Source organism: Etheostoma spectabile, unplaced genomic scaffold (genome assembly GCF_008692095.1).
Source record: "Etheostoma spectabile isolate EspeVRDwgs_2016 unplaced genomic scaffold, UIUC_Espe_1.0 scaffold00008844, whole genome shotgun sequence".
Lineage (NCBI taxonomy): Eukaryota > Metazoa > Chordata > Actinopteri > Perciformes > Percidae > Etheostoma > Etheostoma spectabile.
Window position 1 is genome coordinate 7,422 of NW_022603631.1, and position 26,957 is coordinate 34,378.

Here is a 26,957-nt window from a genome sequence, read left to right on the forward strand (position 1 = left end):
AAATGTGAACAATGTAAAAAATAATAAAATAAAACTTGACAAAAAAGTGAAAAAAAGTGACAAATGTTCTAAAAAAAAAAAAAAAAAGTAAAAAAAAAGACTTTTTAAAAAAGTAAAAAAGAAAAGTGTATTACAAACAAAGTCAAATGTTTCCCCGATACATAAAAAAAAGATTATCAAACAAACTCCAGTCTTACTGCCTTCTTGTTCTCATAGTGTCGCTGTGTTGGTGCAGTTCTTGGAATAAATGCTCAAAGGTGGTTGGAGTCGGTCCATTTTTCTTGTGAATGTGGAATTCTCCCAATAACAAGATTGATTGACTAAAATAAACAACATCTTTATCCTCCTACTAACAAGTTTAAAAAAGAAAAAAAAAAAAGACAAATGTCAATAAAAATGACAAAAATGTGAACAAATGTAAAAGAAGACCAAACAAAAAAGAACTTGACAAAAATGTGAAAAAAATGCAGAACAAAGTGGAAAAATGTCAAAAAAAGTGACGAATGTAAAAAAAAAAAAAAAAAAAAAAAAGCTTTATAAATTTGGGAAGAACGCACAAATTTCAAAAGGCTCAGAAAAAGTCTTCAAAAGGTGGTTTGGAGTTGGCCCATTATTCTTGTGAATGTGGAATTCTCCCAATAACAAGATTAATTGACTAAAATAAACATTTTTATCCTCCTAATATCATCTCTATCTTTAAATTGAATTGTGTTCTGTCTGATACATGTTGAACATCAAGGATTTCAGGCCTCGTAGGAAGTGGAGCGGCTTATAAATAGATTTAATTATTTTTCCTCACTGAAAAAGGTAAATAAATCTCCCCTTGTGTGCTGCTTCTAAACGTTCTTCTCTTTCTTTTCTTCTTTTAGCTTTTGATGTGTAATTTTAACTAATACACCATTTTGTTTTTTTGGTTTTCTGCTTTGTCTTTATCTTTCTTGTACACTGACACCGAGTGTTTTGCATATTTTCTTTACTCTACGACTGTTTTTTGTGTTTCTTTTCAATAACAAGATGGTGTTGAAGGATTTTCACGACGCTGAAGTCGGCTTCTGATTCACAGCGTCTGATGCTGCAGTTAAGGGGAAATTTAAGGGAAACTTGTAGACCACATTAGACCGAGTCCAGATCCAAAACCACTGTATCTAGACTTGTCAAATCTGGACTTTATTACCCCAGAAGGCTAAAAATGATTAAAAACACAGTTTCAGATCTATGAAAACTTTATTCTATTTGTAAAAATGCAATAAAGGAAGATTTTACTGGGTTTTTGTTGTTTTTTCAAATAAAGTTTTCACAAGTAAAGTTTTCACAGGCTGAAACTGTGTTTTTAATAATCTTTAGCCTCTCTGGGGTAATTTAGTCCACATTTGACAAGTCTAGAGTGGTTTTGGATCCGGACCCGGTCTAATGTGGTCTACAAGTTTCCTTTAAATTTTACCCTTAACTGCCGAATCAGACGCTGTGAATCAGAAGCCGACTTCAGCGTTGTGATAATCCTTCAATACTTTCTTGTTATTGACAAGTAAACAGGTACAGGTATAGTGGTTTTGGATCTGGACCTGGTTCAATGCGGTCTACATATATTTAAAAAAAACAGTAAAATCTCCCTTTACTGCATTTTCACAAATAGAATAAAGTTCTCACCAATGTGAAACTGTGTTTTTAATCATCTTTAGCCTCCCCGGGGTAATTAAGTCCAGATTCGACAAGTCTAGAATGGATTTGGATCTGGACCTGGTCTGATGTGGTCTACAAGTTTCCCTTAAATTTCTCCTTAAATGCCGAATCGGAAGCCAACTTCTAGGATTTACCGCGGTCGGTTGTTGCGTTCAAGTACTGTGGGAAAATACTAAACACAGGGATTTATAGGCAGAAATATTTCACTTCATTGTTTTTATTCCGCTCATGGAAACAGAAACAGACAAAACTTGTAATCAAACCACAGATTATTTTCTGTATTATTATAGTATTAATATTCATCACTAGAAACTGAATTTAAATATAGATATTTTAATTGTTTAACTTAAATAATTGCATTTATAAACTAAATCTGAATAGCATAATTTGAAAGTAGTTTGGAACCTGTTCTCTATCAAAGATCAATTCTTATATTAATATTAAATCAAATATCAAAGCATCTCAAAGTCTCCTTCTACGTCTGGTTTGTCTTTTCTCTGTCTCTGAATGACAAAATAAAACATTATCATCAACACATTAAACTAATTCCAGGGATTAAAGGTGAATGAATCCTCTGTGTGTGTGTGTGTGTGTGTGTGTGTGTGTGTGTGTGTTTGTCCAATCTGTGTACCCCTGGACACAGACTGGGGGGCGGGGGAGGGGGGGGCGGGGGGGGAATCTCTGGTGCTGCCTAGAATGGTTTTCATCCTACCTGTCAAGAAGGAAGTTTTGCATGTCTGTAAACAACTATGTCTCCTCGTTCTGTCCAGTTAAATATGGTGTGCCTCAGGGGTCGGTCTTAGGACCCATTTTGTTGTCCTTGTATCTGCTTCCCCTTGGACATATTATCCATAAACATGGCATTTCTTTTCATATTTATGCTGATGACACGCAAATATACTTGCCCGTCAGATCCACAGACCCTGGAATGCTGAGTTCACGTAACAACTGCCTTTGTGAAGTTAAAAAATGGATGTCAAATAATTTCCTCCAGCTGAACGCAGACAAAACAGAAATCCTGGTCATCGGGTCTCAGCAGATGGCAAATCAAATACTGCCAGCTGCTGGTTTGCTAGTAAATCACATTAAGCCCGTGGCAAAGAACCTCGGTGTTTGGTTTGATAGTAATTTAAATTTCGAGCAGCACACCACAAAGCTTGTTCAATCATGTTTTTATCAACTTAGAAATATAGCTAAAATTCTATGTTAACTTTTAAAGACACCGAGACCATTTTACACGCCTTCATCTCATCACGCCTGGATTATTGCAACAGCATTTTCACCTGTTTGACCCAAAGATCTATTGATTGACTCCTGACTGTCCGAATTCTTCATGTTGGGTCTGGAGAGTGTGTGATGGTGAACAGACTGAACTTTGATTTCAGCAGCTGATCTTCAGTCAGGGTTTCTGTCCACAGGAGAGACTCTCAGTCCTGCAGAGGACACAGAGACACTGAGGAACCAGCTGGCCAGACCCTAAACCCAGGATAGAGAGGCTGAGTGAATGTGGTGTTGAAGGTGTGGAGGTGGATCAGTGAGTCAGAGGAGACTGTGTAGAAGGACAGAGAGCCAGCAGGAACGTCCACATACACTGCTACTCTGTTAGAGACACGGGAGGATGGGAGGTCTGTTCTTATGTTATTGTGATAGACAGAGTAACGATCATCAGAGCACCTCAGACTCCAGGACTGATCATTCCATCCAAACCCACAGTAATTACTGGTTCCTCTCCTGCAGATTCCTTTGTAACTCACTGATATATAAACCCCTCCTCTCGTCTCCACCTCCCAGTAACAGCGACCAGTCAGACCATCTCTACACAGCAGCTGAGGATTGGAGTCAAACCTCTCTGGATGATCAGGATACGACTGATCCTCCTCCACATGTGTCACCGTCCTGTTGTTGTCAGACAGTTTGAGGTGTCTGTGTACTGTGTCTGTGTCCAGTTCCAGTTGACAGACATCTGATGGAGAGAACAAGACACAATACAGCTGCAGGTTATCATCTGATGATTTATTAACAACTTAACTCACAATTACTGAAAGAAAATAATTTAAACTTCCATTCCATATTCAGCTGTGAATGATAGTTAACAAACTAACTTCAACAATCCAGTTATAACAATTCATTCAGTTTATAAAAACATCTGAGGTATAATATGTTGCACAAAATGTCTGACTTGTAGGTATTTGAAAAAATGGGAGTTGGGCAAACCATATTTTTCTGACAGTTGCGAAAAGACGCATAAGAATTGTCGATAAAGAGGATATAAAAACATTTAATGCCCTTATGTGATAGTAAAATCATCACTGTTTGGTGTTGCTCTGATCAATTCACAAATAAGGTATGTGTGTGTGTTAATCCGAAGGTGCTTACATAACCAAAGTGTTTATCTGGGTCAATTGTATATGAAACACCTGTGTCTTACATAACCAAAGTGTTTATCTGGGTCACTTGTATATGAAACACCTGTGTAACCCAAATTATATAAGGAGTTGTGAAACACTTGTGTAACCTAACCAAATATGATATTTTTGGATAAACTTGCTTGTTGAGACTTACTGATGCCAAATGCTCTAGTATGGGAGGGGTGGGCGCCTGAGAGCCTGACTTGGCCCGTCAGGCTCGCACGCGGTCTGCCGTTGGTAAAGGTATAAAGAGTGGGGGCTTCCGCGCCCTGGTAGAGTCCGCTGTGGGTTGTGTATGAGACGCCCAGCTGGTTGCACGGGGGACCTACCGGGGTGTTGGCTCTCCACCTATTGGCGACGGTAAGCCTCGTTTTCTGTTTCATTATGTGTAACCAAGTGTGAGGGATTGTGGGTTGAGATTGACAATAAACGCCATATATTGTACCAGTCTAACCTGAGTCCAGTGTGATCATTTCCTGAGTGCCGATCGACCCCCGATCCTCTTAAATTTATTTCAACACACCTTATCATGCCAATTCTGAAATGACCAGGCAAAAGTGGATGGGGCAAAGAGAGGGTTAGCTACGATTGGACCATAGTGAGAGGGAACCTGAAAACCAATGTTTTTCCAAAACCGGGTCCACATTCGCAGGGAGTGACTAACTGGACACCTCTGCCGGGTCCCCCGATGTAACTCAAAAATAGTCGCTCATTGCAAACAATGCTCATTGTTTGTTAGAACCAACGCTGAGAGGGATACTGTAAGTACAACAGTTTAACCAAGGAAATAAAATCAGAACCCAAACCAAATTTTCCTAAAGCTAAAAAAAGATAACTCCACTCTATCAAATGCCTTCTCACTGTTGTTCTCAGACCGACACACAGACCCAGAGCGGATGACTGAAAGTGCCTTTTAGCTTGCTCTCACTGTATATTTGTTTTGGCAAAATGGAACAGGAGTCCAGTCTTTTCCCAGGATGCAAAGACAAGTTCCTGTGTTCATGTGGGTGTGTGTTTTGTGTATTTGTGCATGCCATGCACACATTGACTCGTGGATGCGTTAGTAAATGTTGCATAAAATATACCCCTTTCAGGTATTAATTGAAAAATTCAATAATGCTGGATATTCAAAACAAGTGCCTACTTTTAATGACCCCAGTTTGATCAGGGGAGATGATTTTGTGGAGGACAGTCTCCATCTAAGTGCCAGGACCTTTGCCTGAATTTTAACATGTGTAAAAAAAGAGACGTGTCAATAAGAAGTGCAGTCCAAGGAGTATGTGTCCTTTTTAAGTATAAGAGTGATGCATGCTTGGTTAATTGAAGAGAGGACTGAACCAGTTTTCAAAAGATATATTATATATATTTATGTTTTTGGTTGTGTCCTTGTGTGAAGGATCTCAAATATGAATAATGAGATTTATGTGACAAAAGGCTTTGAATATATTATTAAAATGTTTAGGGTCTGAGGTACTATCACGCATTGTAGTTCAAATCACCGGGATGAATTGTTCGGCTCTTAAGTTATGCAACTGGTTAGCCAATGATTTTCCAATTTTATCACGCGTTCACAGTATATACTCCTACATCTGAGTAGGAATCTCAATTTGTTAAGAAGAGAGAAAGTCAAACTGTCTGAAGTTGTACACGTTCTTTGGACGAGTATAGAGAAGAAGAGTTACTACACAGACTTTCCAGACTTAAAATTTAAATGGAAATGTCAGTTTCTGCCTTGAGCATTTATTTTTAAATGCACCATAAGAGATTGTTTCTCCTCTTAAAAGGTGCTCTAAGCAGTGTTGGGTGACGGCACTTCTTGTTGACGTGCAAAGTCTTTTCAAACAAACCGAGGCTGGCTCACCCCTCCCTTCTACTCATCCCATCCCCTCTCCCTCCCTTCTGTGCTTCTCTGCACTAACCCCATCCCCTCTGGTAAGCACTAGAACGTACGCTAGCGAGAAAGCTACTATAAAGTAGTCTATGCGCCTATAGGTCAAACGGACGTGGGAGAAAAATGAGTAATCTCTACCTGCCGGGTAAAAATCATAGAAAAAGCAGTTTTTCAACAACTTAACCTTTTCTTGTCACTAAACAACAGTTATGATGCCTTCCAGTCAAGTTTGACCACACCACAGCAATGAGACGGCTCTTGTTCTTCAGTCAAGAAATGCAAAAATCTAGTGTATCATGCAGCTAATTTCTCATAAAACTTTAAACACACTCACACTTCTTAAGTCCAGGTCTCAACCACTGTGGGCCACCATGGTCTGTCCTGCAGGAAGAAACAAAGTCAGAATCAACTTCATACTCCTTCACTCAGATCCTCCATTAATCATGAACCAGAGTTCATCAGTTAATGACAGAGAAGCCGTGGGAGAGCTGCTGTTGTCTGTCCATCTGTCCATCTATCCATACCTGAGAGTGTCCAGTCTCCAGTTTGGATCCTTAAGTCCAGCTGAGAGCAGCTTCACTCCTGAATCCCTGGATGATTGTAGCTCAGGTCCAGTTCTCTCAGATGGGTGGGGTTGGAGCTCAGAGCTGAGGCCAGATAAGCAGAGCCTTCCTCTGAGATCAGACATCCTGACAGACTACACACACACACACACACACACACACACACACACACACACACACACACACACACACACACACACACACACACACACACACACACACACACACACACACACAATGACTGTTACCAACACCACTAATGGAGCGTAGTGTTGGTTTGGGCAGATCTTTTTCAGAGCTGAACTCTCAATTGAAGCTGCACTTTTGCAACATAAGTCATTAGTTAATTTAAAATCTAGTGTCCTGAAGTACAGAGGCAAAATAACAAATGCTGTTATTGTACAGTGTACCTATATGAACCTAACTATATATTCAAGACCAGTTTATGTGCCATGTTGCAACTATTACAGTGTCTATAGCAAATCATCATACCGTGTAAAAATGTTTACTTTTTGTCACATTACATACTGGAAATTAAATAAATTAAATCTATTTATTTCCAGATGTATTTACACTTTAAAACGCTCAACATCAAAGTTAAAATAACATTTTAAAACATTGTGAACAATCATTCAAATGAAGCCTCTTCTGAAAAAGGGCCAAACACAGGTTTGTTTTCGCTTTGCAATGAAACATACAGAAGTTTCTAATGACATGTGGCAAAAGTTTTTATGGTCAGATCAGTCCAAAAAGTTCAATCTTGGTCTTAACTGCAAGCGTTATGTTTGGCAAAAACCAAACACAGCACACCACCCAAACACACCGTACCTACTGTGAAGCATGGTGGTGGCAACATTATGTTGTGGGGATCTTCAGCAGATACTGGGCAATTGGTCAGGACTGAAGGGAAAATGGATGCTGCAAAGTAGACTGAAATTCTTAAGGAAAACCTGCTGCCCTCTGCTAGACAGCTGAACATGGGCTGGTGGTTCACCTTCCAGCACGACAACGACCCTAAGCACACCGCCAAAAAAACTATGCAGGTGCTTAAGGAAAAGAAGAGGAACGTCCTTGAGTGGCCAAGTCAGAGTCCTGACCTAAATCCAATTGAAAATCTGTGGATGGACTTGAAGACAGCCGTCAATTGCCGCTCACCACAAAATTTGACTATATTTAAACAATTCTGCAAGGAAGAATAGGGAAATATTTTCAAATCTAGGTGCACAAGGCAAATAGAGATCTGTCCAAACAGACTGATGGAGGTAATTAAAGCAAAATGAGGCTCTAACAAGTATTAAATCATGGGACTTTTCCAACTCTGTTATTCTAGTTTTATTTTCTTATTATGTTTTTAGAACTATTTCCTTTTTATGTTACATGAATGTTGTTATGCAGAATGTGTAAATAAAGCTGGAACCTTTATTTTAATTGGTTTTGATTTTTGTCTGTAAGACAAAAAAGTGACTATTTCAAAGGGGTATGATGATTTTCTATAGGCACTGTAGGTGCGTGAAACCATCGCACCTCCACAGTGACGTCATGCCACCGACACATCCGTTCTCAATGAACTGATTACCTGGGGGTGTATGAAAGGTTTGTTCATCTAGTCATTCAGTTAGTGTGTCTATTAAGACAATAAATAAACAATATGGAGCACTGCTGATTCTGTTTTGATTGAACCAAAGATGTCTTGCAAAATACTGTGAACCAAGACACAACACTGTAAACACGCTCTTAAGTCACAAGAGGACTGGGAGCTGAGAACTGTTGACAGAGCTGCACAGCTTCTCTCTGATTGGTTGGCATGTAGTCAGTCCAATTAATAACTAATATATAAAGAAAATAATTGCTTTGAAGGTTTTAAAATGATTTAACACTCACCCGAGAGTTTCCAGTCTGCAGTGGGGACTCTTCAGTCCAGCCGACAGCTGATCCACTCCTGAATCCTGCAGGTTGTTGTTACTCAGGTCCAGCTCTCTCAGACTAGAGGACTGGGAGCTGAGAACTGAGGACAGAGCTTCACAGCTTCTCTCTGACAGGTTACAGCCACTCAGTCTGAAGAGGAATCAGTAAAACAATTAGAAACAAAAGTTATTTTCTCTGAATCAAGATAAACTCCATTTAATCTGGATAGTTGGATAGATAGTGTGTGCACGTACAGAGCTTTGTTGGAGGATTTGACCACCTGCAGCAGCCTCAGAAGAGCCTCCTCTGAAGCAGAGTATTTCTTCAGGTCAAACACCTGCAGGTTGTTGTTACTCAGGTCCAGCTCTCTCAGACTAGAGGACTGGGAGATGAGGAATGAGGACAGAGCTTCACAGTTTCTATCTGACAGGTTACAGCCACTCAGCCTAAAGAGGATATCCAGACAGTCCATTTAATAATTGATACAATAAGAACAAAAGAGCTTAGGCAGTAATCTTTTTTTAATAAAAAGGTAGAATAACCTGAGAGTTTCCAGTCTGCAGTGAGGACTCTTCAGTCCAGCCGACAGCTGCTTCCCTCCTGAATCCTGCAGGTTGTTGTTACTCAGGTCCAGCTCTCTCAGACTAGAGGACTGGGAGCTGAGAACTGAGGACAGAGCTTCACAGCTTCTCTCTGACAGGTTACAGCCACTCAGTCTGAAGATGAAAAACATAAGAAAACAATTACAATGTTTCATTCTGAATGAGTATAAACTATTTAATATGGATAGTTGCGTTCACGTACAGAGCTTTTGTGGAGGCTTTGACCACAGGCAGCAGCCTCAGAAGAGCCTCCTCTGAAGCAGAGTATTTCTTCAGGTCAAACACGTCCAGATCTTCTCCTGATGTCAGTAAGATGAAGACCAGAGCTGACCACTGAGCAGGAGACAGTTTATCTCCAGAAAGACTTCCTGAACTCAGGGCCTGTTGGATCTGCTCCACTAGAGAACCATCATTCAGTTCATTCAGACAGTGGAACAGATTGATGCTTCTCTCTGCAGACAGATTCTCACCGATCTTCTTCTTGATGTACTCGACTGTTGTCTGATTGGTCAGTGAGCCACTCCCTGTCTGTGTCATTAGTCCTTGTAGGAGACTCTGATTGGTCTGCAGGGAAAGACCCAGGAGGAAGCGGAGGAACAAGTCCAGGTGTCCATTTGGACTCTGTAAGGCCTTGTCCACAGCACTCTGGTAGAACTGTGTTGTTTTGTCACTTAAGACTTCAAACAGCTGGGATGTTGTTTGTTCTTCTGCCAGTAGGTTGACTCCAGAGTTGGTGAAGGTCAGATGGACATGAAGAGCAGCCAGAAACTCCTGAACACTCAGATGGACGAAGCAGAACACCTTGTCCTGGTACAGTCCTCTCTCCTCTTTAAAGATCTGTGTGAACACTCCTGAGACCACTGAGGCTGCTCTGATATCGATGCCACACTCTGTCAGGTCTGATTCAAGAAGATCAGGTTGCCTTTCTGCAGCTGCTCAAAAGCCAGTTTTCCCAGAGACTCGATCATCTTCCTGCTCTCTGGACTCCAGTGTGGATCCGTCTCAGCTTGTCCATCATACTTTGAGTTCTTCACTTTGGACTGAACCACCAGGAAGTGGATGTACATCTCAGTCAGGGTCTTGGGCAGCTCTCCTTCCTCTCTGGTCTTCAACACGTCCTCCAGAACCGTAGCATTGATCCAGCAGAAGACTGGGATGTGGCACATGATGTGGAGACTTCGTGATCTCTTGATGTGGGAGATGATTCTCTTGGCCTGCTCCTCATCTCTAAATCTTTTCCTGAAGTACTCCTCCTTCTGGGGGTCAGTGAACCCTCTGACCTCTGTCACCATGTCAACACACTCAGCAGGGATCTGATTGGCTGCTGCAGGTCGTGTGGTTATCCAGAGGCGAGCAGAGGGAAGCAGTTTCCCCCTGATGAGGTTTGTCAGCAGCACATCCACTGAGGTGGACTCTGTAACATCAGTCAGGATCTCAGTGTTGAAGAAGTCAAGAGGAAGTCGACACTCATCCAGACCGTCAAAGATGAACACGACCTCTTCAAACCGGCAGATTCCTGCTTTTTTGGTTTCACTAAAGAAGTAATCAACAAGTTCCACCAAGCTGAACTTTCTCTCTTTCAGCACATTCAGCTCTCTGAAGGTGAATGGGAATGTGAACTGGATGTCCTGGTTGGCTTTGCCTTCAGCCCAGTCCAGAGTGAACTTCTGTGTTAAGACTGTTTTCCCGATGCCAGCCACTCCCGTTGTCATCACGGTTCTGATTGGTTCATCTCTTCCAGGTGGAGTTTTAAAGATGTCATCTCGTCTTATTATTGTTTCTGGTCTGTTTGGTTTCCTGGATGCTGTTTCAATCTGTCTGACCTCGTGTTCTTCATTGACCTCTGCAGCCCCTCCCTCTAAGATGTAGATCTCTGTGAACATCTGACTCAGAAGGGTTGGGTTTCCTGCTTTAGCAATCCCCTCAAACATACACTGGAACGTCTTCTGCTGGTTAGATTTGAGTTTACGCTTACAAATTCCACAATAACTTCCTAAATGAACACACAATAAAGAAGATCATCAAGAACATTTCCTCACACAAAAACTATATGAATATATGTTGGTCCATCTCTGGAGACATTAGTAATCGTCCCATTTCTCCAGGATGTTAACTCTTTAGAGAAATCCTCTTACTGCTCTGCAGACGGTCAGCCAGCTCCTCCTGCTTCCTTCTCCTCAGGAAGTGCAGTGTGATCTTCAGAAATGCCTCTCTGCTGCTCCTCTGCTCTTCATCCTCACCGTCCAATACCTCCTCATCCTCCCTCTGACTTTCTAAGCATTCTGGGTAATCTGGACTCAGAACCTTCTGGATCTTCTTTAGCTCATTTTTCACAAAAGTGACAACGTCCTCCTCCAGCAGCTGGAACAGAAGATTATATTGATGACAAATCAAACTGAAATCATGGAAGCAAACATCAGATTCGGTTGTGGAGCATGGAGATGATTATGACCAGAATAGATGTAAAAGTAGTTGTTGTCCATGTACAGACCATAAAGATGGAGTCCAGGTGGGTTTGATGCTGCTGGGCAGATGGATCACTGGGACCCTCTGAGCTCTCCTGGTCCACTCTGTGGAGGAATCAGGAAGAATTAGCTCACGTCATGTCTGTCCACACAGAGACAAACACAAGGTAAAGGTCCATGAAGTGATGTTTGGATGTTAACAGTGAATCAGACGACTCCCTGTAGTGGTCCACCTTTACTAGTCCTGCTGGGTATCAGTTTGAAATCCTCACCTTTGATCAACAGAGTGGCGTCCATCTTTGAAGAATACAGGATGACCCATAGACCGGTCACTCTTCATGGACACACAGCTGGGTCCAGGTTCAGGACAGTCTGATCTCTGATGGATCCTGGTAGAAAGAAACTCATTAAAGCTCACATATTTAGGGGAAATTGTCTCAGAATCAAAATACTTTTTATATCTAATTTAAAATGTGCGAATACAATACAAAAACTCTATTCAATAACTGACATTACGGACGTGTTACTGAACACAATTTACAACTATGTACTGTAATGGAAAATTACATTTAACCAATGATTTTCATATTAATTATTCATAATAAGATCTCCAATGCCTCTCAGAGTATATGACTTCTGTATCTTTCCTCAGTGTCTTCTCCTTGTAGGAGACAACTGAATTTGTTATGACTTTGCATTTTCCCACAAAAGGACAAAATGGCATAAAGTCTAACAGAAACAGTGGTCTAAAGCCGTGTTTATCATAGCAGGTCCCAGGTCGAGACCATTGCCTATCCAAGGAGACGAGATGTTCTTTTTCAGCTAAGATAGCATGACCGGTCAAGAAACTTGACATATGGAGGGCAGATTCAGAAATATGTAAGAGCTCCAACTGTCTTCCTGAGGTCCACTAATTGTTATGTTAAGATTAAACTGTTTTCCATGCAAGTGTTTTTTCTTTCCTCTGGGTGCACTGGATATAAAGTAGTGTATAACTGATTGTATTCACACAGAACTGTTGTCACTCTGTAACTTTGTGCATTGTGAGAGCTGTTCTTGTCATTTTTGATTGTTCTCTGCAGAAAACAATTGAATTTTCACCGGAGACTAAACTTTGATTCAGTTTGCAGCCTGTCACTATTCTGTTTCAACAGAGTCTCACTTCCAGCCAAATTCCTCTCCCTCGCTGTATGAGAAACTTCCACCACAGTACTTTTTGTCTAGTTGATTAAAATTAAAACCATCATCCCTTGTCCTGTCAATAATAAGTAATTACTAACATTACGATGACAGTGAAGCAATAAAATAAGAAAAGTTCTCAGGCTCCCTCCAGTTGTGCTCAAACAAATATGTAAAAAACAAATTAAAAAAATCCTCACCTTTGATCATCAGAGTGGCGTCCATCTTTGAAGAATACAGGATGACCCATAGACTGGTCACTCTTCATGGACACACAGCTGGGTCCAGGTCCAGGATCTAGTCCAGGTGTGTGCTGCTCTTCTGGGCTGAAACACAACACACACAGAGCTCTGAGTGTGAGTGATGATGATGATGGTGGAGTGATCTGAGTGGTGGACAGTTAGAGATGGTCCTCTCACCTCTGAGCTTTGGTCTGGCTGTCATGGTCCCCCCACAGAGGGGGTTTAGAGGGAGGGACCCCCTCCTCTCTGTCCTCACACTGACTCATAGCAGAGTCCACACCTTCATCTGGAGAGGAAACACTGAGAGCAGCAGTCCAGTCATTCATCAGCACATCATCACTCATTCATTAGCGCATCATTTCTACTGAAAAAATAAATCTTATCATAAATGTTGTAAAACGGTGAAGTCCTTCTAAAGAGATCTTGTTGCCGAGAGTGAATTTTGATAAAGTTTCATGTCTCTGAGGGAAAAGTTTAAACTTTGAGAGATTCTGACACATTGACTCTTTCCTACGGTTGTGTTAATTTCATCATTCATTATTTTGAAGGGATTCACCGGAAATGTCCGCGTGTTTTTTGTTTGTCTTTACGCTGCAGGGCACAAAGGTTTAATACCCGGAAATTAGAAAGTTGTCACTTTAAGTAGAATAACAAAGTCCTCAGTGATCCATTGTTTCTCACAGAGACTGAATGATCGATCCCAATCATCAATAATTCGACAGCATGTTGATTTATGTTGAGTTTCCCCCCAAACGCAGTAACCTGAGCCCTGCTCCGGACCTCTCAGAGATCCCGTCATACTCAGCCACAAACAAACCGTGAAGTGTAAACGAGACAGAAAACTAACTTACAGCTGGTTCCCAGTCGGAGACTCTCCGGAGATCTTACGTGAAGTACCGAGGCGTCGGGGAGTGCGTGTAGCGGTCCGGACAGACCTCCGGTGATCTTAGTTTCGTTTTCAGACCGATGACGTCATTGACAACGCCCAAATCTATGGGTGAAATATGTGGCAAATGAAACTTAATGTGTTTGTCTGTTTTAGTTATTATTACTACTTGTTGTCTGCTGCGCCGGCTCAAATCCCCGTGTGCTCTACAACAAAAAAGCCTCAAGGACCATTAAGGTGTTTTACACCGTGGCTGACTGACACCAAACTTTCAATGAATCATCAACGGATCAAGATTCTTAAAAGTTGTTTAGAGCATGTCGATGTCTCAATTAATGTTCATGTTATTGACCAATGAACTTGGATGGATGTGTTTATCAGCTGTAGCTGAGGATGGGAGGTAAATCTGCACCTTGTTTACTTTACTAGCAATGTTAAATGAAAGCTAAAATGTGTGAGTAGATTCCCACTTAAAAGTATAACGTCATGTTATAGCATTCATAACGGTAAACATCTTTTTGCTGTGTCGGCTGTCTTTCCACAGGGATCAAGGAACAAACGGGGGCATTCACTGAGGATGGAAGCCACGGCAGCAAGTTGCCCCTGGTTTGTCAACATGGATGGGGCATTAGGGGAGTCTGCAGCAGTCTGCCCCGATCCAAGAGGTCAAACCAGGGCCAGGCGCTGCACTAGCATCACCAGAAGGGAGAGATGAGGGTGAGGAGAAATAAACCAAAAGAGAGCAGGGAGACAGAAGCCAAAGAGAGACGTTGAATAGATTATTTACTATATTAGAGATTGGCATTAAAGAAATAAAAGCATTCAATTAACTGCTTTGTCTGTGTCTTTAAGTTTTTAGGTGTGTATATAATAGAAACTGTTTTTTAATGTCTATTTTTCCATCAAATATATGACCTGGACACAGGAAGCTTCTAACTGAATAATTATATTCAGATGCTACCAGTTTTAATTATCACTCGTTAGGTATACAAGCTCTAAAAATACATTAATGATATGTGTATCTTCATTTAACATTCATTCAAACATTGCTATATACTGTACACAAAGTATATTCAACATGAAGGGCGATCAGACTCAGCTGATGGTGTTGCTTCCAGACTGCAGACAGAAGGTCTGAAGCCAAACATCACAACTGGCAGCTTTTTTTTTGGTAGGTTGGACTTTTTTGTAGTTCACAAGTGCTCGATATGTAATTTACACTTTTTAGTCTTTTTGTAATAAATATATTTAAATTAAGACTCGTTGTCAGTAATCCAAAAACGCGTAGCGACATCTGTGTGCTACGCATAGGCAACATTGTTATTTAGTGATCAACATGTAATCCGGGGATTTTTTAAATATTGTTATGCCAGGCTATGAATTTCCAGGTATTTACAGAATGTGGTGGCCATTCCACAAAATAAAGGAGTTGTTAAATGTTCCATTAACATACACAGTTTTGGTTACATGTGGAATGAAGTCTGAGATTTTCCATCACTGCAAATCTCTAGTCTCAACACGTAAATTATTAAGAATGAGGCCATATGTCATGGTAGCTTGCTGTCACGTCACAGTGGGAGGCGTCTGAGCCACAGACAGTTAAAGAATATATATAAGATGTAATCAGTGTTGACAGAGACTAATTAGCATCAGCGTCCTCCAAAGGAACAGATACTCAGAGCTCCATTAATCTGTGACATTGCTCAGACTGTTGAACATTCAGATGTTGTGTTCTGCTTCAGCTCCTCCAATTTGGTCCTTCAGATGTCTCTCTCTCTCTCACACACACACACACACGCACACCTGGAAACACATGATCTGTGTGACAGTATGAACAGAGATTGACGTCTGAGAGAATCTGTTGATTGCATTTAACAAAAGTCATTTTATCGGTTGGCTTGTTTTTACTTAAGTTAAACAGTTATGGAAGACAAAACAAGTGGAAGTTTCGGATTCGGTGTGAAAACAAGCGTAGAGACAGAAGGACTCGAATGTTTAAATTGACGTGTGATTTGTTGGAACAAATTCTTCATGTTTGGTCTGGAGTGTGTGTGATGGTGAACAGACTGAACTTTGATTTCAGCAGCTGATCTTCAGTCAGGGTTTCTGTCCACAGGAGAGACTCTCAGTCCTGCAGAGGACACAGAGACACTGAGGAACCAGCTGACCAGACCCTAAACCCAGGATAGAGAGGCTGAGTGAATGTGGTGTTGAAGGTGTGGAGGTGGATCAGTGAGTCAGAGGAGACTGTGTAGAAGGACAGAGAGCCAGCAGGACAGTCCACATACACTGCTACTCTGTTAGAGACAGAGGAGGACGGGACGGCTGTTTCTTTGTCATTGTGCCAGACAGAGTAACCTTCATCATAGCAGCTCAGACTCCAGGACTGATCACTCCCTCCAAACACACAGTCAGTACTGTATCCTTTCCTTCTGATTCCTCTGTAACTCACCGATATAAGAACCTCTCCTCTCCTCTCGACCTCCCAGTAACAGCGACCAGTCAGACCATCTCTACACAGCAGCTGAGGCCAGAAGTCAAACCTCTCTGGATGATCAGGATATGGCTGATCCTCTAACACATATGTCACTGTACTGTTGTTGTCAGACAGTTTGAGTCCTCTGTTTACTGTGTTTGTGTCCAGTTTCAGTTCACAGACATCTAAAGGAGAGAACAAGACACAATACAGCTGCAGGTTATCATCTGATGATTTATTAACAACTTTACTGACACTTTAGAGCACTTTAGTTTGACATTAAAGTAAATTCAATAACTTAGTTAATGTCTAGTTATGAATATGCATTATTGTATCCTAAGAATGTGAAGTATACTTATTGTTGGTTTGTATTTTATATGCACTAACTTTGTGCTCCCATTTGCAGAGCCTCAGATTTGTAGAGTTAGTTTGAAGTGAATTAGTACCGTGTATATTGCCTTGCCTTCAACCTAACACAAAGAGCAGTAAACTGACACTGGGGTCCTGTCAAATGTATTCTCACCAATATACCAAAGCTAATGTTCGTACCAAGAATCAGCAAATACAGTTCAATAACCTTCCTCCAGTTTAGTGAAAATCTAAGTTTTAGTTTAGTCAAAAGAAACAAATTTAGCTTTCTGTTGGCTAGACTGTGAATGAAATATATTTATCATTTCTGTTGGATCACTTTATTCAGTTTGCTGCGTTTTTGTTTGTTGATATACAATATACATATATTTTTTACGATTATTTTTTCGGCATGTCAGGCCTTTATTCGATAAGACAGCTTAGTCATGAAAGGGGAGTGAGAAGGAGAATGACATGCAGCAAAGGGCCGTAGGTGGGAACAGAACCTGTGGCCGCTGTGGCAAGATCTGAATCTCTTTATACGGGCACATGCACTACCAGGTGTGCTACCCAGGCACCCGCATTTATTGATTTTAAATTGACTGATTGAGTTCTAACATCTTTCCAGCTGCACTGACAGGAAAACCAATCCTGACTGGAACTTTGGATAAATTTATCATCGTACTTTAGTCACGAAAATGTAAAAATCTAGTGTTATATACAGCTGAGTTCTCATGAATCAAACTTTAAACACACTCACACTTCCTCAGTCCAGGTCTCAACCCTGCGGTCCACCATGGTCCATCCTGAAGGAAGAAAAGTCTGAATCAACTTCATACTCCTTCACTCAGATCCTCCATTAATCATGAACCAGAGTTCATCAGTTAGTGACAGAGACACAGTGGGAGAGCTGCTGTTGTCTGTCCATCTGTCCATCTGTATACCTGAGAGTGTCCAGTCTCCAGTTTGGATCCTTAAGTCCAGCTGACAGCAGCTTCACTCCTGAGTCTCCTGGATGATTATAGCTCAGGTCCAGTTCTCTTAGGTTGGACCTCAGAGCTGAGGCCAGATAAGCAGAGCCTTCCTCTGAGATCAGACATCCTGACAGACTACACGCACGGACACGCACACACACACACACACACACACACACACACACACACACACACACACACACTTATTTTATCTTATGTCAGCTGTTTAGAGCAGATGTTCCTGTGGTTTCCAACACTTTGAGGAAGTCCTAAACGTTAACGACATGCCCTCTGTGAAGTAAGAAGGGTTGGAGAACTCAGGTAAAAAGCAGCCTGTGGCAAGACGCCTGGCAGATGAGGTTCACTCTACATACCAGAGGTTCGGGGTGGTGGTTCTTATTTTAAAAGAGGAAAGCATGCTCTAACTATTGCGTATCACTAGTCATATGCTGGAAAGACTTCAGCTAACTTTAAGAATTTGAAATCAGGAGGAATAATGCAGACTGAGTCCTGGATTTGGAACAGTGGACAAAAGGCCAGATGTGTAAATAATACATGAATCCAGAAACATACAAACACCATTTCCCACACATAAACTGGTGTCTGAACACCACACAGACTTCAGACATTTGGGAGACATCAGCCATACAGTACGTGCAACTTTATTATACAGACAAAAACACTGTGTTTAAACACAGTTTTAGTTGTTAATCTGTACAGTTTAATGCATCGGTTTTAAACCTTGGGACAGATGCTGAAGGAGTCATGGGAGCTTCTCTTTCTGCCTTTGTTGAGTGTTTTGTGTGCAAGAATTCAGGTTTCTTGAACAATCATAGTTTTCACATACTTAACTTTGTGTTAAAAGTTAAACATGTTCTCAGTGGACAGTTTAGCCTTGTCAGTTTATTTTTATGATGTTCATAAACTTGATATCAAGAGGCAACCTGGGATGGATAGTGTCCAGTATGATGGCCCCAGGTTTGCATCTCTATCTGAAAAATGTGCTAAGGAAGACTGATGTTGTGGATATCTGAAATGTTTTCTTTGGCTATGGATATGTGCAATAAATATGTAGTCTAGCTATTAAACATTTAGACGGCTTGTCATAGTAAACCTGTACACTGTTGACAAGCTCCTAAGGTTAGAGCCTAAAAAGATTAAATTAAAAAGTCCATTAATAATGAGTATACAAACTAAATAAGAGTTCAGAGTGTCATCATTTTAAAACAACAAAACATTTGTACACTAACCTGAGAGTTTCCAGTCTGCAGTGAGGACTCTTCAGTCCTGCCGACAGCTGCTTCACTCCTGAATCCTGCAGGTTGTTGTTACTCAGGTCCAGCTCTCTCAGACTAGAGGACTGGGAGCTGAGAACTGAGGACAGAGCTACACAGCTTCTCTCTGTCAGGTTACAGCCACTCAGCCTGAAGAGGAGTTAGCAATATATAAGAAAACAATTACAATGTTTTAGTCTTAATAAATATAAAATTGTATTTAATATGGATAGTTGTGTGCACATACAGAGCTTTGTTGGAGGCTTTGACCACTGGCAGCAGCCTCAGAAGAGCCTCCTCTTCATAGTGTGAAGCAGAGTATTTCTTCAGGTCAAACACGTCCAGATCATTTTCTGATGTCAGTAAGATGAAGACCAGAGCTGACCACTGAGCAGGAGACAGTTTATCTGTGGAGAGACTTCCTGAACTCAGGGACTGTTGGATCTGCTCCACTAGAGAACCATCATTCAGTTCATTCAGGCAGTGGAACAGATTGATGCTTCTCTCTGCAGACAGATTCTCACTGATCTTCTTCTTGATGTACTCGATTGTTTTCTGATTGCTCAGTGAGCCACTTCCTGTCTGTGTTGGCAGACCTCGTAGGAGACTCTGATTGGTCTGCAGTGAAAGACCCAGGAGGAAGCGGAGGAACAAGTCCAGGTGTCCATTTGGACTCTGTAAGGCCTTGTCCACAGCACTCTGGTAGAAACCTGTTGATTTGTCTCTAAAGATTTTAGACCGCCAGGATGTAGTTTGTTCTTCTGCCAGCAGGTTAACTCCAGAGTTGGTGAAGGTCAGATGGACATGAAGAGCAGCCAGAAATTCCTGAACACTCAGATGGATGAAGCAGAACACCTTGTCCTGGTACAGTCCTCTCTCCTCTTTAAAGATCTGTGTGAACACTCCTGAGTACACTGAGGCTGCTCTGATATCGATGCCACACTCTGTCAGGTCTGATTCATAGAAGATCAGGTTGCCTTTCTGCAGCTGCTCAAAAGCCAGTTTTCCAAGAGACTCAATCATCTTCCTGCTCTCTGGACTCCAGTGTGGATCTTTCTCAGCTCCTCCATCATACTTTATGTTCTTCACTTTGGACTGAACCACCAGGAAATGGATGTACATCTCAGTCAGGGTCTTGGGTAGCTTTCCTTCCTCTTTGGTCTTCAACACGTCCTCCAGAACTGTAGCATTGATCCAGCAGAAGACTGGGATGTGGCACATGATGTGGAGGCTTTGTGATGTCTTGATGTGGGAGATGATTCTGCTGGCCTGCTCCTCATCTCTAAATCTTTTCCTGAAGTACTCCTCCTTCTGGGCGTCAGTGAACCCTCTGACCTCTGTCACCATGTCAACACACTCGGGGGGGATCTGATTGGCTGCTGCAGGTCGTGTGGTTATCCAGAGGCGAGCAGAGGGAAGCAGTTTCCCCCTGATGAGGTTTGTCAGCAGCACATCCACTGAGGTGGACTCTGTAATATCAGTCAGGATCTCAGTGTTGAAGAAGTCCAGAGGAAGTCGACACTCATCCAGACCGTCAAAGATGAACACGACTTCTTCAAACCGGCAGATTCCTGCTTCTTTGGTTTCACTAAAGAAGCAATCAACAAGTTCCACCAAGCTGAACTTTCTCTCTTTCAGCACATTCAGCTCTCTGAAGGTGAATGGGAATATGAACTGGATGTCCTGGTTGGCTTTGTCTTCAGCCCAGTCCAGAGTGAACTTCTGGGTTAAGACTGTTTTTCCGATGCCAGCCATTCCCTTTGTCATCACGGTTCTGATTGGTTCATCTCTTCCAGGTGGGGTTTTAAAGATGTCTTCTCGTCTGATTATTGTTTCTGGTCTGTTTGGTTTTCTGGATGCTGTTTCAATCTGTCTGACCTCATGTTTGTCATTGACCTTTGCAGCCCCTCCCTCTAAGATGTAGATCTCTGTGAACATCTGACTCAGAATGGTTGGGTTTCCTGCTTTAGCAATCCCCTCAAACATACACTGGAACGTCTTCTGCAGCTTAGATTTGAGTTTACGCTTACAAACTCCACAATAACTTCCTGAATGAACACACAATAAAGAAAATCATCAAGAACATTTCCTCACACAACAATTACATGAATATATGTTGGTCCATCTCTGGAGACATTAGTAATCGTCCCATTTCTCCAGCATGTTAACTCTTTAGAGAAATCCTCTTACTGCTCTGCAGACGGTCAGCCAGCTCCTCCTGCTTCATTCTCCTCAGGAAGTACTGTGTGATCTTCAGAAATGCCTCTCTGCTGCTCCTCCTCTGCTCTTCATCCTCACCATCCAACACCTCCTTATCCTCCCTCTGACTCCCTAAGCATTCTGGGTAATCTGGACTCAGAACCTTCTGGATCTTCTTTAGCTCGTTTTTCACAAAAGTGACAATGTCCTCCTCCAGCAGCTGGAACAGAAGATTATATGAATGACCAAATCAAAGTGAAATCATGGAAGCAAACATCAGATTCATGTTGGACAGACTGACAATCTGGTCTAAAAAGTGCAGCATGGAGATGATTATGAACAGAATAGTTGTAAAAGTAGTTGATGTACATGTACAGACCATAAAGATGGAGTCCAGGTGGGTTTGATGCTGCTGGGCAGACTGATCACTGGGACCCTCTGAGCTCTCCTGGTCCACTCTGTGGAGAAATCAGGAAGGATTGGCTCACTTTGGCCCTCACTCTACTATACATGCCAGAAAAACTCTGGAACATTGTTTTAGCCTGTAGGGTTCTGCACAACATCGCGCAGGCAAACAGGGCGCCATAGATGTAGTGAGGGAGCCGCTGACCCGATACCCAGAGAAAAGTGTCCAGCACAGCCCCAACTGTGGGCTATACCAAGGAGACAGGATACTACTCCTCCCTTTTAAAAAGGTATGGCCTAGTGTTATGTTTGGCAATGATATACAATACAGGAAACATGCCGATGCACTTTTCTTTTTTTTATCCTTCATGGCTTTCGTTTGTGTTTTAAAGTCTTGTTAATGGCCATAAGTGAACAATTTCTTTCTGCCAATGACCAACATATTTTGGTTTGTTTTTCCAGCCCTTCTGCTGTCAGGAGACAGGGTCGTGGTGGTGGTGGGGGGGGGGGGGGACACGCGCGCTCCCTCACAGCTGTTGTCCTTAGCCAGATTACATCTGGGTATGTCGTAAATAGTAGGGACGAGGCCTCAAAACCGAGAATATATTGGGGCGTGTGATTTATATTTCAATTGTTTCCAGCGGCTGCATTTATCAATGTACGACCATTCTTACGCTCTGACTGGTGTGATACAAACATTTCATGAATCCCACGTGAAGCCTGTCGTGAGAGGATTTCTGCGCTCATATCGGCGCCGGTTTCTACGTTAGGTTGATAAATAAGGACCATCATGTCTGTCCACGCAGGGACAAACACAAGGTAAAGGTCCATGAAGTGATGTTTGGATGTTAACAGTGAATCAGAGGACTCCCTGTAGTGGTCCACCTTTACTAGTCCTGCTAGTCCTGCTGATTATCAGTTTGAAATCCTCACCTTTGATCAACAGAGTGACGTCCATCTTTGAAGAATACAGGATGACCCATAGACCGGTCACTCTTCATGGACACACAGCTGGGATCAGGTTCAGGACAGTCTGGTCTCTGATGGATCCTGATAGAAAGAAACTCATTAAAGCTCACATATTTATGGAAATTATCTATTTTATATCTAATTAAAAAATGCATTTAATTACTGACATAATAGACGTGTTACTGAACACAACTTACAACTATGTACTCACTCAAATGTGTTTTTAAAATCAATCAAAATGTCCCTTGAGTCATCACTCTTGAAGGACACACAGCTGGGTCCAGGTCCAAGATCTAGTCCAAGTCTGTGTTGCTTCTCTGGGCTGAAACACAACACACACAGAGCTTTGAGTGTGAATGATGATGATGATGGTGGAGTGATCTGAGTGGTGGACAGTTAGAGATGGTCCTCTCACCTCTGAGCTTTGGTCTGGCTGTCATGGTCCCCCCACAGAGGGGGTTTAGGGGGAGGGACTCCCTCCTCTCTGTCCTCACACTGACTCATAGCAGAGTCCACACCTTCATCTGGAGAGGAAACACTGAGAGCAGCAGTCCAATCATTCATCAGCACATCACTCATTTTTCAGCGCATCATTTCTTCTGGAAAAAAAAAAGCCAAATATCAGCAGCTGTCCTCTGATTGGCTGCTTCTCTCTGAGTCATCTCAGTGTCAGTTGAATCCTTTTGGCTCGTTGCACTGTTGCTCAAACGAAGCAGTTAGAAAACACCACACTCGACTGTCCTGCTGTTATTACAGATACATGAACTAACCGCAGACAGTTGACTGATGCTGTGGTTACTAAAACCTTTTCCCATAAGGGACCCTTAAACTGGCATCAACTAGACCACTGACTGATACTACTTTTGCTTTTAGAGGTTTAATTACAGAACACAATGACCGAATGTATGAGCATAAGCAAATGCTCATACATTCGGTCATTGTCTTACTTATGGATAGAGTTGAGGTGAAAATAAATGAATCCCCTTTTTGCTGGGTACCCCCAAAACCCCCTCAAAGACCCCGGACCCCACTTTAGGAACCACTGGTCTAATGTCTAATGGCCTCACAGCAGCACACCACTGAGAATGACTTAGAAATTATAATATATATAAAGACTGGAATGGATATGTGTTCTTATTTTAAATAAACAAGAAACATTGATTTATGAAACTGACAGTTTGATTATTTAACTTTTTAATCAACATTGCTGGACGCCGTCTGCAGTTATCTCTGTTCTTTAACCCCCGTATGACTGAACTTTATTATATTAAGGCTTAGTGAAATGATGCCCCACTACAACTAACTACATTAGTTAAAGAACAACCATGACATGTAATGTAACAGAAAAGGTAAGAAGCAGTACTTACAGTTAACAGACGTCTCTCCGTTGCTTTCACGTGTGTCACGTTTCCTTCTGTGATCAAATCAGGAGTTTTATTCTCAGTTCCCTCTATCCATCTGGGGCGCGCCCACTAACACATGATTAAAGCAGAAGGACACTCGGAGAACCCAGACCTCTGCCAAGCCATAATCTATTTCACAATGTTAACCCACTTGAGGAGAAGTCATGACACATGACATCCCCTCAAGTTGGGAACACATGCGCTGACACCACATGAATTCAGCATAAATGCTCTCTCATCTCGCATTGTTATCGAAAGTGACAGAATGTTTGTATCCTCCCTGTTGTTCTCTCCAAAATGTAATGGGGTCTTCCTTGGCCCATGCTCCACCCTTTAATAAAATACCTTATGGAGATATGGGGGGGACAAGAGGCATTCAAAAAGTGGGTACATTTTGTATCTGCCCATTATTCGGGTCCTCTCCGTTATAATATTATATGATAAAATGATTGAACGGGGGGAAAACATCCCTTCTGGAACCAGGCCGTCGGTCACTGTTGAGCTCTGAAGAGAGAAGAAGACCCTCCGCTTCCACTGGACCATCTAGGGGCCTCATTTCAGATAAAATATGTTCTGTGGCGAACGCAAAGAGACCAATAATTGTTTTGAAATGTTTTCCCATTTGATGTGAGCCATGAATTACACATATGATGTTTGTCAATTTCAAAGATAATTCAGCAAGTCAAGAAACCCGCAGTTTGTAAAATTGTTAAAGTATCAGACTGTGAGAACTAATTAGTGGAGTGGTGGAACAACATTTATTCTCTCGTCTTAGGTAGAATGTTTTCATGAGTTTGTATTAATCTCAGAATAACATTCAACACAGAATGACAACACACACACACACACACACACACACATCAAATGCAATAATAAAATTAAATAGTCTTTCACTTCTCACTCACTTGTTCCCTTTTTCTTTCAGGTTTATTTCAGAATCCACATGTATGGTAAGTATGTACTTTATTTACACTTCCTTATTTTTTCTCTTGAAATGCTATTTTAGTTTCCTATAATTAATCTGATACTTATTAAGATGTTTTTCCTATTTTCTCCATTTATAGTTTTATAAATCCTGTGTTTTATAGAGCATCTAATTCAACAGGCGGTTCCTTTTACTTTTCCCCTTTTTAAACCCAACTCAAATACCAAAATATCTATTACATATTTATGTCTAATAAAATATATCCTATTTTATCTCAGATTGAAATGCTACCAGCTCCGCTAACTATGTTCTCTGGGAAACCCTCATCTCATCTCATCCTAAACTTCTCTTCAGGACCATCACGGTAAGCTAAACTGGGTTTTTTGGACTCCCCTGGATCTGTTTTCCCATTTCTTGTTGTGACGGCAGCTTGTTTATCTCGTACCTGCGCTCTCTGTGCCTGCTGGGTCTGTGGACCTGCCGAGGGAGGGAGGTGCTTTGGCTGCTCCTCAGGGACGGGAGGGAGAGCTGCAACCCGGGGTGGGGGGGGTGCATCATCACCCTTGGCCTCGTCAACAAGGGAGGAGGTGGCACCTCCCGTGATGCCGCTGGCTCAGGAGGAAGCGCCCTGAAGGAGAAGGAGGCAGACGGAGAGTCAGCATCTACTGGAGGAATCAACTATTCTAAAAAGTGATCACTTGTTTAAATCTCTTCATTAACTGCTTCATGGATGTACCTGGGAGAATGTGCTGAAAATAATTCTAAATTATGTTATGCTCCATAAGATAACTATATTCCAATATGGTTATAGTATCCCATTTATTTGTCATGTCAGTGGAATATAAAATCAGGTTTTACTCTCTAAGTTTGGAGACAGTAGTTTTGGTTTAGCTTCTAAAAAATAATTGACAATTGTCATTTTGACGAGCAATTTAAGTTTTGTTTAATGTGATTGAATCATGAGCCAAAAAATCGATATCAAATCGAGTCACGACATTTACTAAATCATGTACCCCTAATTATCAGAGAATTGTTAAAGCTGAAAAGGCTAAATAACTCTGATGTTATTGAAAAGAATTCCAATAAACCTCATGTTCTCTTAAGCATAATCAACTCTGTACACACACACACGCACGCACGCACGCACACACACACACACACACACGAGCTGATATGCGCAGCACTTATTTAACCCTCATGTTGTCCTTGGTCACATTGACCCGTTTTCAGTTAATTCTTTCATTTTTTTTTTGTCACAAAAAAATGGGCCGTTGAAATAAGATGAAAATGTCAACATTAAAATTATCAAAAACTTTGGAAAAATCACCAAAAACATGAAAAAAAAGCACCCACAACATTGAAAAAGTGGCAAAAATGTTGATGGTTAATGGGAGGACAATACAAGGGTTAAAAATAAAATACGTGACTTTTAAAGCTGGTAACGTTATATCAGTTCTGCTAACTCCAAATAACACAAGACATTACATTTCACTTTCAGCCAACTTCACAGAGACCAATGAAGGAGAAACAGGACCAAAGATCTGTTTTAACCGAATATTGTCCGGTCCAGCTCAGCTAAAAACACTGAGCGAGCCGTTGGTCGGTTCGACTACCGACTAAGTTATCTTCACTTCACCGGTTCTTCAATGACAACTGACTTTAGCAGCTAACCTAGTTAACACACTCGACTGTCCTGCTGTTACACACTGTATGAAGTATAATCTAGTTAACGTTAGTTAGCTATGTTGCTAACTGAGAACACTAGCACGGACGCTAACGTTGTTCTAACGTTACGTTATGCTAGCTAACGTTAGCTTGACCGTTGATAACTAGTTAATGCTACGTCTGGTAACGTTAGCATAGACTCTTTTTAACCGTCGTCAAATTTACTTAAGGTAACTTACATTACTTTGGGGACAGTAAAACAGAATTAGCTATGTTGTAAAACAGTTAATAGAGCGAGCTTTATCTGTTAAATGTTATCCACACTGAGTCTAACCGTTACTTAGCTAGCTAGCTACCGTTAATGGTAGCTACTTACCTGATGGTTTAATAAACACTGGCAGCCGAAGGAACAATTAAACAACTTGATTATATCTAATAATAACTTAATAATTATGTTTTATATATACAGACTAAAACTTACAGAATTAATACCAGATT

The 26,957-nt window shown here is 41.4% G+C and overlaps 1 protein-coding gene across 1 annotated transcript; it reads right to left on the reverse strand.

Annotated features, from left to right (window-relative positions):
* Positions 1-1,997: 1,997 nt before the first annotated feature.
* LOC116678952 (uncharacterized) lies at positions 1,998-23,060 on the reverse strand. The gene is given in 27 exon segments (XM_032508687.1): positions 1,998-3,643; positions 6,314-6,360; positions 6,504-6,570; positions 6,573-6,626; positions 7,537-7,556; positions 8,424-8,488; positions 8,546-8,597; positions 8,702-8,893; positions 8,990-9,163; positions 9,252-9,957; positions 9,960-11,042; positions 11,185-11,410; positions 11,541-11,619; positions 11,787-11,903; positions 12,894-13,235; positions 13,787-13,870; positions 15,945-16,482; positions 17,406-17,429; positions 17,432-17,451; positions 17,590-17,754; positions 18,870-19,043; positions 19,141-20,941; positions 21,084-21,312; positions 21,472-21,550; positions 22,431-22,547; positions 22,678-22,788; positions 22,882-23,060. Coding segments are annotated over 27 exon segments (7,266 nt in total). The 5' UTR covers positions 23,046-23,060; the 3' UTR covers positions 1,998-3,107.
* Positions 23,061-26,957: the final 3,897 nt, after the last annotated feature.